Source organism: Danio aesculapii, chromosome 5, assembly GCF_903798145.1.
Source record: "Danio aesculapii chromosome 5, fDanAes4.1, whole genome shotgun sequence".
NCBI classification, from domain to species: Eukaryota; Metazoa; Chordata; class Actinopteri; order Cypriniformes; family Danionidae; genus Danio; species Danio aesculapii.
Window position 1 is genome coordinate 50,591,098 of NC_079439.1, and position 12,818 is coordinate 50,603,915.

The 12,818-nt window shown below is 34.0% G+C and overlaps 1 protein-coding gene across 6 annotated transcripts in view; it reads left to right on the top strand.

Moving 5' to 3' along the window:
- srek1 (splicing regulatory glutamine/lysine-rich protein 1) overlaps window positions 1–12,818 on the top strand; it is a 38,207-nt gene that overhangs the window by 9,603 nt on the left and 15,786 nt on the right. For 2 of the 6 annotated variants that reach the window (XM_056458424.1, XM_056458422.1), the window contains exons 3-9: window positions 5,191–5,306; window positions 7,114–7,278; window positions 8,206–8,384; window positions 9,089–9,219; window positions 9,307–9,412; window positions 10,618–10,722; window positions 10,811–10,942. In XM_056458424.1, the coding sequence (XP_056314399.1) occupies window positions 5,191–5,306; window positions 7,114–7,278; window positions 8,206–8,384; window positions 9,089–9,219; window positions 9,307–9,412; window positions 10,618–10,722; window positions 10,811–10,942 (934 nt within the window). Of the gene's footprint in view, window positions 1–1,436; window positions 1,884–4,199; window positions 4,853–5,190; window positions 5,307–7,113; window positions 7,279–8,205; window positions 8,385–9,088; window positions 9,220–9,306; window positions 9,413–10,617; window positions 10,723–10,810; window positions 10,943–12,818 lie in introns of those variants that run through there. The other 4 variants (XM_056458427.1, XM_056458426.1, XM_056458425.1 and 1 more) reach the window with 4 other exon arrangements.

A 12,818-nucleotide genomic window follows, 5' to 3' on the forward strand; every position in this document is an offset into this window, starting at 1 on the left:
GAGTGTAGCCAAGTAATGCCTTGTTTCTACTGAGGAGTACAACGGTACAGTATTGTATGATTCGGTATGGGTCATCCTGATCTGGCATGCACTGCCCACAGTACCCTTACTTGATAGATCAGTAGATGGTTGTAATCAACCTCAAGAAGAAAGCCGTATATGTGCTGTTCACATATCTTCATTCCCCTGACTTGTCGCACAAACAGGTGATGATTCTTTGTAAACCAATAGTGTCTAGCAGCAAGTCTAGCTCTATCATTTTGTTATGATGTGTACACTTATAAAAGGGTTTCACAAATTCATTGAAAGCAGCCTACTGTAAAGGACAAAGTACACACTTTCACTTTATACAACTGATCTAAACTTTTACATAAAATAATGTTTTTAGTGATTAAAACACTTAAACACTCACTGTTGGGCGTATTGCAGTAGTCAAAGATCTCAGCATTTTCTGGATTCGTGCATTTTTTAAAACAAAAATCTTGAAAAGAGTGTAGGCAATGCTTTACTTTCAGAGGTGCCCAAACTTGGTCCTGGAGGACTGGTGTCCTGCAGAGTTTATTTCCAGTTTGTTTAAGTATACCTAGTAAATGCTTGATTTGCTTGTTTGGATGTGTTTGATTAGGGTTGGTGCTAAACACTGCAGGACACCAGCCCACCAGGACCAAGTTTGGGCACCTTGGTTTATATGAAGAGATTTATATTTTTGTCTTTTGCTTGATTTGGGATTCTTTTTGTAGTTTTTTAATGTACTTTTGTTATTTGATATGTAAGAAATTTAAGTTTCTCAAAGAAACATTAATAAAAACAATTATAATAAAAAGGAAACTTTTACATTTATAAATTATCTCATTAAATCGCAGCTGAGTGAATCGCTACATCCCTAAAAAGTGTAATGTAATGTTTTTTATGTACTGCATTTAAGTGTGTATGGCCGCCCACACACCCAAAGTGCTTTACAATCATGAGGGGTGGAGTGTCTAACACGTTAATGTCTGTACACAAAAAAAAAACACCATTCAAAACTTGAAACTGCGTTCAAACATGTGGCACAAGCATATATAAAACTATCAGGAAAATTGTCAATAAACATCAAATGACTTAGTTTTCTAAGTAGTTTCAAACAATATTTTTATGCCCAAGATTTTTTATGCAAATTTAAAATAACGAAACTAGCCTTCTTTAGCAGGCTATGAGGTGAAAGGGTGAGGTCTTCTCAAGTCTATTGAGCAACCACTGGCTAACCACTTGTTTCTTTTACCGTAAGCATCCATATTCATTTAAAAAAACAAAAACAACAACAAAAAAAGCGTATCTAATAGAGCTTCCCTCTTGCCTGAAATGCTTGTCCTCGTGACTTGGTTCTGGATGGCTTACTACGTTGATTAATTTGGTTTCTGTATGTTTTTTCTGTGTTGATTATGTGTGCATATCAGATGACTAGAGTGACCCAGGCTACACTACTACACTAGCCTGACTCAAGGCTTTGTTTTCCAAGCCACTATACCCGCCGGGGCCCACGCTGCCTTCAAGGGGGGAATGTGACCAGGAGCATAGCCGCTGAACCTTCCGAGATGGACACCTTGTCTCTTTTTATTTTCTTTAATTTTTATTTTCATTTTCTTTTTTTATTTTATTGTTGATTTCTTTTGTTCTTTTATTTATTTCTCTCACATGTTGTCCCTTTTTTTGCCTCTTAGAAGAGTTGCATATTCATTGTGTTGTTTTTTCTTTATTTGTTGTTTTCCTGTCCCCTTGTCCCTCGTCCCCAATCCCACAGTTGCACACCTTTGCCTGTCTTTCAAAGCTGTCCAGGTTGACTTGGCGCCCAGTATTGGAGTGAAGTTTGAACGGTACAAGGGCAGCTCTTACTGATGTCTAATGTATTAAGATCTCCTCTCTCTCTCTTTCTCTCGCTCCTCTCCACTGATCTGCTCCAAGTTTCAATTTGGAAAATTACACATTCCTTTTTTTTATTTAACATAAATGCACAGTGCCCCGCAAAAGTATTCAGATCTTTCATCAGGTAATTTTTACTGAATTACAGTAACTGCTATTCAGTTATTCTTGTTCATATTTTTTGAACCACACAATTAAATGTAAGCATTTTTTTCAAAATATGTCCTTAAATGTTCTTTATACTTTTCTTTCCTTAAAGTCCATGTGAATCGGTTGCTGAGACTTTTAATTAAGTATGTTGATGTACTTCCAGTATGTTGACGTGCTTAAGAATATTGGATGCCATTAATTTGACACCAACTTGCTCCAAATGCAGAAGCAAATGGAAAGATTTGATTGAAGTAAACTTTTTTTAGTGGATTAATTAATTATTCACCTTAGGAATAACAATGTCAGCTAGCGAAAAAAAATACGACTTTAAATATTTAAATTAAATAAATGCATTTTAAGTTACAGTCATCTTATTCAAACACAGATATATAGTAAATGAGCAATTCCAGCGTTATGGATGTGACATTTGCAATAAAAAATCAAAACATAAATTCACATAATTAACAGTATATGTTAACATTATATATTATATACTGAAAAATTATTGTATATATTGAAACATCTGTTGAATATACATATGTCTATATATTGAAACATTTGTTCATATTTTCCAGAACAACTGACCACAAAGTTAAGTGACCAGAAAAATATCTGTAAACATGTTTTTTTTGTAAACATCCGTTATTATTTACATACAGTTGAAGTCAGAATTATTTGCCGCCCTGTTTATTTTCTTCCCCAATTTCTGTTTAACAGATGCCATGACGACAGTCGATATTATTTTACTAGATATTTTTTAAGACACTTCTATTCAGCTTAAAGTGACATTTAATGGCTTAATTAGGTTAACTAGGCAGGTTAGGGTAATTAGGTAAGTTATTGTATAATGATGGTTTGTTCTGTAGACTATCGAAAAAATTATAGCTTAAAGGGGCTAATAATTTTGACCTTAAAATGTTTTTAAAAAAAATTAAAAGCTGCTTTTATTCTAGCTGAAATAAAACAAATAAGACTTTCTCTAGAAGAAAAAATATTATCAGACATACTGTGAAAATTTCCTTGCTCTGTTAAACATAATTTGGGAAATAATTAAAAAAGAAAAAAAATCAAAGGGGGGCTAATAATTCTGACTACAACTGTATGCGATATTGCAGTATATAACATACTTTGTAGAAATTCTGTGTATTAAACTGCACAATCCAAAAGAAAAAATGATAATCAAAAAGACTATTGAACAAAAATGATTAACTTTTTTTTTTTTTTTTATATTTTTGCATTTATGAGGAAAAAAGCTCGTTATGGATGTGACGGATGTGAAATCGATGTGAAATTGTCACTTGTGTGATTTTGGTAAATCAATTGTAATAGTTTGAAAACATTGACAGAGACATTTTTGAGTATTTTAAAAAAAATTTGAAATACTTGCTTACACAAAAAACTTAACAAGAATCGTTTTCTGTATTTTGATGGCAAGGTTGACGTTTGCATGGAATTGCTTATATATAAAATCAATCCCCTGTGCTGGTATATTTATTTGTTTTCTAGATCGAATTTTGAAATGATATCATCATTAGAATTATTGTCCTTAATCTGTTCAGCAGCCTCTAAAATATTAATGTGTTTTTTGCATTTTTATGCATGTTTTATTCACCTTATTCTCCGCGTATGTGGAATCTTTTTGGCACGAGACTTCCGGTCTCATTCACTTGCATTATTTTTTAGACGTTAAAAACAGCTCGTTACGCTGCTTAATGTTGCATACTGATCTTTTTTTTATTATATTATTCTGCTTTGTCTGTATTGTTATGAACTTACTTGTTTGTAGAGCAAGTAGTTTCACTGTTTTCTGCCGTTTATTATTGCCAGTCATTTCTCCCCTAGGAAACAGAATTAGAAGTTCTAAAACAACGCACTTCTGCTTAGAAGAATAAGGCCAATAGGGCAGCATGTTTCATTGTTGAAACAATTAGCAAAGATTTATTTATCATTTAAAAAAAAGACATAATATTCAAACGTATTAATTAATTACGTGTGCTATTCACATGTCAGAATGTTGAATGTTGTTGGCACAATAACCTAGTGGTTAGCGCGCCGACATATAGTGCAGTAGCACTTTAGGGCTTCCTGAGTCAGAATCCCAGCTCGTGGACATCCCCCCCCCCCCCCCCATCTCTCTCACTCACCCTCTCACCCAGTTTGTTTCCTGTCTCATTTCTGTCCTATCTAATAAAGGCAAAATGGCCAAAAATAAATCTTAAAAAAAAGCTGTAATTCAGTAAAAGAACAGAACAATTTTTTTAATTTTTTTATTTTTGCAGGGCACTCTGTTTAATTTATTGTAATGACCAGATCAGTAGATCAGATAAATACAGCTCACACCATTGCATTTTGAACTTCATTGCATGGTTTTGGGGAACATTGTTATCACTAATGAAGTGGCTAAAAATCAAGGTTGAGGTTTTAATGTAGTCGTTCACTCATTAAGGAGCACAGCAGTCAGTTCACCCATTAGTACTGTAGTCACTGTAAGCACAGAGCATGCGTATCTACTGAATGTTGTACCAACCTTGGCTGAAACGTATTTGGCAAAATGACATTTGTTAACCTTATTGTAAAGGCAACACTTTTCAGGGCTGACAGCCTAAGGGGGGCTTCTCAAAGACACCTAAAATGTTCTTCTTTTCTGTATCTGATGTTCTATGTGCTATTAGTGTGATGCAGCCAACATGAACGGTTGTCTTGTGTTGCACACCCTTTCCAACACTGCGACACGATCGCCCCAGGGAGAAAAGCGCCCATGCTTGAAATCGTATGGTTCATGACCAATATGTTTCCAGTACAGGTGACCCATACCACAAAGTGTTAACTCATTCTCTACATGTTCTGTTCTGTTATTTTATTGTTATCATTATTTTTCTTTAAAGAGAAAAGGACACATCACAATGTTCTTTTCTCTGTTTTTGTGCAAAAGTCATCCTGTTTACAATATGTCTTGTGTTGATAGTAAAAGGAGAGTAGCAAAGCTAGTTTGTTTGATTGTTCATGGTCGGGGATGGAGATGCTTAGGGTGGGTGTTAGAGCGCTAGGCTGTTGAAACACTCTCCTGAATCTTGGGTCATAGCAGAAGCAGCTGAAGACGTCTCCATTGGCTTCTCTAATCCTGGTGCTCTTGTTCCTCAGGAAAAATCCCTGAAGAGGCAAAGGCGCTCTCGCTTTTGGCTCCTGCAACACCTGTGGCCAGCCTGATGAGCGGTGGAGGACTTCTGCCAATTCCTAGCCCTTCTACACTACAGAATGTAAAAACACCATGCTAGTAGTAGTATATGGCTGGAATATACAACATGGCTTTTTTCAAAGTTTTTTGCCCTCATCCATTTCTGGAACACCACATCTACAGAGGAGATCTAAATCGAAGAACGATTTATAAACACTTTATTTAAAATAATGTAACATTAAATATTTACATTTTGACTTTAGTTCTGGCAATACCAGATATCTTTAGATGTCTCATTTATATTATTATACTGCACTCCTGAAATATGCTTGGAAAAAATGGCGCTTTTACTCTAGTTAACTAGGTCCTGTATAGCAGCAGTTGCCAACGGGGGTCCCGGCCCACAAGGGGGCCTCAGCGAGCTCTGTGGGGGGGTCATGTCATATTTGTAACACTTTTTAGCAGTGAACAATTAGGAGAATCATCATGTTGCCTTAGTTCATTTTATCCCCTGGCTGATCAAAAAATGGACAAATTTGTAATTCGTCCTCCACAAAAAAGACTGAGTCTCACTGATTCACCTTCGGCAGCTAATAGTAATGAACCACACACACTGGACCCAGGTGAGGAAGCTCCAACCATTTCGGGTTGCAGCACTAGCAATACTGGAAACATGAAATGCAGGAAATACCAAGATAGTTACCTGAACTATGGTTTTATTCCATTTTCTCAAAGCAAAAAGTCCCTGACCCAGCCACAGTGCATTATCTGTGCCAAAGTTCTTGCTAACAAATGTATGAGCCTGTCCCAATTAATAAGACATTTGCAGACTACTCATCCCCCACACCACAAGGTGTACCCATTACAATTGACCTACTGATGATTTGCTTTTATATTTTACATTAGGCTATTTGTGCATAAACATACCTAGATATAGTAATAAACATACTGTTTGTTTGAAAACTATTTTTTTTGTCATACCTGCTGCAAACTCATATGAGTTATAATATAATTGGTAACACTTTACAATAAAGTTCATTAGTTAATGCATTTACTAACATGAACTAATCATGAACAACACTCGTACAGCCTTTATTAATCATAATTGAACATTTACTAATGCATTATTAACATCCAAGTCCATGCTTGTTAACATTAGTTAATGCACCGTGAGTTAACATGAACTAACAATGAACAACTGTATTTTCATTAACTAACGTTAACTAACATGAACAAATACTGTAGTAAATGTGTTCATTGTTTGTTCATGTTAGTAAATGCATTAATTAACATTAACTAATGAACCTTATTGTAAAGTGTGACCATATAATTAAATGTAGAGCGGGCCTTACAATATTTTCCAGGGAAAAGGGGGTCTCAGACAAAAAAAGGTTGGGAACCACTGCTGTATAAGACCTGAAAATCTAGGAAACTCTAGGGTTTTCCCTATTTTTAACTCTGCTGTACACATGATACAAGAAAGTTGCAAGTAAAGATAATAACGTATTATAAACAGTAATTTTTTGCTGAATGAGATGTGACTTGAGTCATAATGACTTAAAGAATAATATTGTTTTTTTTCTTCTAGCAGTACGGCACTTGTTCCTGCATAAGTTTGTTGTATTTAAGATGATTTGGAAGTCTGGTTGTAGATGCATATAATGCAAAGTCTTTAGTCACTTAATGCCCAGATCTTCTCCAATTTATTATTATTATTATTATTATTATATTTTTACAAATTTGGCAAGCCAATGATGACAAATGTTTTACAGTCTGTTTAGGATTTAATGTTTATGTTTAAAAGGTCCATAGTGTATTCCAGCCAAAAATATATGCATCATTAACTGCTTGCCAGATGGATTTTATAATGTGTGTTGTATTTGGGGCAGCGGAGTCTACCTTTAGCTAATCTTGGAGTCCTGAAGTCTAGTTTGGATACCTCTGTGGCGACTCTGAGTGCAATCTCTGCTCAGCCTCCTTTGATGGGAAATGTTGATCCCTCTAAAGTGGATGAGATCAGGAGGACAGTGTATGTTGGCAATTTGAATTCACAGGTATGTGAAAATAAATCCATTAATAGTCTATTTACAATTCATAAATAGTGCTATTGCTAATTAGTGAATTTTAATTCAAAATAAAACAGTTTACAGTACTGACATATTCGTCATTTATTTCTCATAAATAGACCTCTTGTGTGTTTTATTTCTGGCTCAATCAAAGAGTGATGGACAGAGTTAATATAAATAGAATTTGTCAACAAGTCTACTTGCACTTTTGTTTTATTTTGTACTCACATTAGAGCTCCTTAAGTCAAAAAATTTGCATCATAAAAAATTTACACCTGGAAAAATAGTTCCAAGATGAGGGAATTGATCAAAGCAGAAACATCTGAGAATTCTTCTATAAAAAGTGTGAAGGTTGAAAGAAAAATTTTATCAAGCTATTGTAATTTTTACATGTTTTACATTTTTTGAGAAGGTTTTTTTTTATGGTGGTTAAGAGTTTTTTTTTTTGAAGTGTTGAAGTGCATAAAATAAGTAATTAATAAAGCAGATAAAATATATAAAACATCCAGTTTGTTTGACTGGTCAAAATCATATATGTTTATCTGTCTTTAAACCAAAGTGTCAATCTATTTTGATGTTCCCTTTACTATCATTGTTAAATTATTCATGTCATTTACAGCTTTTGTAGTGCCTTACATATTAGGGAGGAGAGAAAAGGGTTTGAATGAAGCACATTTTTTAGACATATAAAATTAGAATATGTTGAACAGATGTGTTGCTTTGACTACTGTTGTCATTATATCTCACAGTCCATTGAGAGTCATTCCTGTTTCTGGAACCAGGCTATGATCCACTGTCTGCATCCAACATAAAATCCCAACAAGTTTTAAATTGTACAGTAACTTGATTTGATTTAAGCTGATTATCGAAAACGATGCCATGTTTTTTATTTCATGTTTTGTTCTTGTTTTTTAGAGCACCACGGCAGATCAGCTCCTCAAGTTCTTCAAGCAGGTGGGAGATGTGAAGTTTGTCCGAATGGCAGGAGATGAAACCCAACCTACTCGTTTCGCTTTTGTGGAGTTTGCTGATCAGGATTCAGTGTCACGAGCACTCACTTTTAATGGAGTGATGTTTGGTGACAGACCACTGAAGTGAGTGCTTTCATTTGGAATAGAAAACTCTTCTGGATTATTTTAAAGAACACACTTTTTTTGCAAAAAATTCCCCTAAAGTTAGACACCTAGAGTTGAGTTTTATAATTTTTTTATCCATTCACCCGATCTCTGGGTTTACCGGTGCACTTTTAGTTTAGTTTAGCTTAGAATAAATCCTTAAATCGGATTAGATCATTAGCATCTCACTCAAAATAATTCAATATATACCAAAATATCAAAAGTAGGAAGGTTTTTTTCCGTTTGTTTATTTTGAGATTCTAAAAGTCCAAAGTGCTTCAAAGTGCTTCAGCCGGACCCAGAGACATTCTTAATGGGTTCATAAATGGTAAAACTCTACTTGTTTAACTCTAGGTGACTTGTAAACTGAGCCTATTTTAAAAAAAGTTTTACTTTAAATCAGGGGTTCACACTGTTTCTGGATGGCCACTGTTTTTTTTTTTTTTTTTTTTAAAGAGTTTAGCACTAACCTGAATTAAAGACTACTTTGTTTTAAAACAAAACTCTGTAAGAACATCTAGGTTAGTTTGTTGAAATCTGCATGACTTAGGCCTTCCAGGAAAAAGATTGGACATCCCTGCTTTTAATAATAAATAAAAAATACAATATTTCTTTTATAGAAGAGTTTTAGTGCATCCTATATATTTTTAAGTGATTGATCAACCTAACTCCAACTTATTCAGGATTAACCACTCCAATAACGCCATAGTGAAGCCTCCAGAGCTCACACCACAAGCTGCAGCCAAAGAGCTGGAGGACGTCATGAAGAAAGTCAGAGAGGCTCAGTCAACCATTGCTGCTGCCATCGAGCCAGGTTGGTCTTCTTAAACCTAGACTCTCACACAGAGATGCTTTCATGTTTATATTTTTATTTTATGGCAATTTTGATTGTTTCTTGCAGAAAATGAACTTCCTTCATCCAGTAGATCCAGGAATTCCAGAAGGTCCAGATCTCACTCTTGCTCTCCATCTCACTCACGAAGAAAGCGATCTAGGTCCAGACACAGGTTATTTACATGTTAATGAAAGCTTAGTACTTTGTAAAGCAGTTAAAATACTATTAGGCTACTAAGATAATCAGCTACACTACTGCTAACTACATTGACAATGTTACTGACCATGTAAATATATTAGGGGTATTAGTTATTAGTATTAGAGCTAATAATTCTGAATTTAACTGTATATATTATCCCTTTCTAATTGTATAACTGTTCAAATCAAATATAATTTATTTGAAAGGTGCTGTTTAACAAGTAATGGTGACTAATCGTGTATAAAATAAATGTTTGCACTTACATAATGCATTTGAATATTATTTATATATATATATATATATATATATATATATATATATATATATATATATATATATATATATTTATTTATTTATATATCATTTTATTTGAATATTTCATATATAAAACATTTTCTATGCATGTATATCTATGTGTGTATATTTATATATATATACATATATGCATGTATGTATATATACATATATGCATGTATGTATGTATGTATGTATGTATGTATGTATATATATATGTATGTATGTATGTATGTATATATATATATGTATGTATGTATGTATATATATGTGTATATATATATGTATATATATATATATATATATATATATATATATATATATATATATATATATATATATATATATATATATATATACATACATATATACGTAATAAATATATACAGTACAAAGAAAATCATTTCGCAAATGCAAACTTATTTTGTATGCAGTTAGTTGTGATTAATCATTAAATCATCGCATTCTTACATGCTTCAGTGAATTATTTATCACTGAATATCTTCAATCAAAACTTTTGCATTGCATTGCAACTTGCTTAGACTTAAAATGGGTTTAGTTTAATCCAATTTCTAGGTCATTAAACATTTTGTTTCATATGAAAAAGCAATTAATTGACATTATAAGACTTAAATTTGAGAATAGAATCATGATGAAGCCTAATTTTTTTTGTTTTGTTTTAATACTCATAACATAAATGCACCACTGTGCTTATGCATTTGTAAAATACATTTATATTTAATAATAAGAAAACCTATGCATTTATTATTGAAAGCAATGCAACATGCATGCATAAAATCTGTGTTAAAATCTGTGTTATGCATGAATGTGTCTCACTGATGCAGTGTAAAATACCTTGTTGATCTTAAATTATTGTTTTTAAAGAGGGCATCCATCAAAGAGATCACGGCAGAGGTTTAATGAATCGCGTGGATCCCATAGGAGACACTCTAGAGAAAGGAGACGCAGCCAGAGTCGATCTCATTCCAGGTTAAACTGTACCTCCACACTGGCCTCTTTCCACTTACAGTCTGTTCCCGCAAAATACATTTCAGATCACTGTTATCTCCCAACACAGGGGCCGAAGGAAGGACAAAGATAGTAAAGGAAAGAAGGAGGATGACTGGGATGAAAAGAGGCTGCGGGACAAAACTGGAAGGTCGCCTCCAAAATGCTATGTTGGTTCAGGACGGTCCCGCAGTACAAGCAGGTCAGAAGAAAATGTCCTTTTTTGCTTGAGCTCCATTTAGGGTCAGGGCCTGGTTGCATTATAGCCCTTGAGTATTTTGATGTATGGGTATTATTGAGGGTGAAAAAAAATCCCTGAGGTAAGGGATATCATTATGAGCACTGCAACAACTTTTTAAACTTTTTTAATCTTAAGTGCTTTTACTAAGGTTTCACTGTAGTTTTTGGCAACCTTTTACAATGGGCAATAGACAGTAAACAGAACATAATAAACCTCAAAGTTCACAGTTATATCTATATGTTTTTATGCAAACATCACAGAAAACAAATAATAGGTAATAAATAAAAATTAGATACCATATTTGACAGAGAATGAAAGGCTATTCATTCAGATGAATGTACAAAAATACAAAAAAAAAACTTTCTCCAAAGTGACTATAAATCGATTGATTGACTACGATTGACAATAAGTATTGAGTTTGCTTTGGAACAGTTAACCAATTGCTTTGTTATATATATGATTTCACGGTATATGTTCTGAGTTAAAGTTGACTTAAGGGAGCTGTTTTGTGCCTTAAATATACAGGGGTAGGACAATGAAACTGAAACACTGGCCAATTTAGTGTTGGAGGTTTCAAGGCAAACTTTTTCCAGCCTGGTGGCCAAACTTCATTGATTGCACATTCCACCAGTAAGAGCAGAGTGTGACAGTTAAATTAGCTGAGTAATTGCACAATTTGTGTAAAATATTGCAATGTACAAAGCATTGTGGGTGACAAATCAGAGTTCTAAAGAGGACAAATTGTTGTACTGTCAAAGCCAAATCTTTGATTACTCGTGTCAATGCCAAACGTCAGTGATGGTTTGAGCTGTGATAGCATGGCATTCCCTAGGCCCAATATTTGTGCTAGATGGGCATGTCACTGCCAAGGACTACCAAACCATTCTGGAGGGCCATCTGCACCTAATAGTTCAAACATTGTGTCCTGAAGGTGGTGCCGTGTATCAGGATGATAATGCACCAAAAAGGCAAGACTGGTGACAGAGTGATTTGATAAACATGAAAGTGAAATTGAACATCTCCCATGGCCTGCACAGTCACCAGAACTAAATATTATTGAGCCATTTTGCGTGTTTTAGAGGAGCGAGTCAGGAAACTTATTTTTCAGCATCACTCATCCTGGCCACTGTTTTTCAAGAAGAATGGCTCAAAATTGTAACGGCTACAAAAGAAAGCCCTACTCTATACTAATGAATTATTGTGGTCTAAAATCAAGCATTTCAGTTGAATCTTCCAGCCCCTATATAAAGGTTAAATAGTTGCTAAGGATTTTATAGCAATGCTTAAAGGAACACATATTATTAATAAGGGACAATACATAATTACAACCTTAAGTTGACCCTTGTTTTTTTTTTATTTATTATTATTTTTTTTTTTGCAGTCCAAGTTTATCTAAGGTTTCTGTTAACCCTATAACTAAGGGGTTTCTTAGCTTAAGTGCTTTCATGCAACCAGGCCCAGATTTACTAACATCTTGGGTCAACATTTACATTTATTCATTTAGCAGACACTTTGATTCAAGCAACTTACAAACGAGGATGAAAGAAGCAATTCGAATTACCAGAGAGTAGCAGTATATAAATGCTAAGTCTAATATGTTTTTATTGATCTTAGCATGAAATAGCAATAAGCCGAATTGGCCAATCAAGGTTGATGTTGACCATGCACCACCAACTTGCAACCACTGTAAAGCTTCCGTCATCATAAAACATTAGACAAGATTTTTATACTGATAGCACTTTAATGGAGGTTTTTTTTAATGTTTGCCTGGGAATTTTAAATTATTTATCATATGTTGGACTAAAAAAATCATATCTAATGTTTTTAATGTAAAATG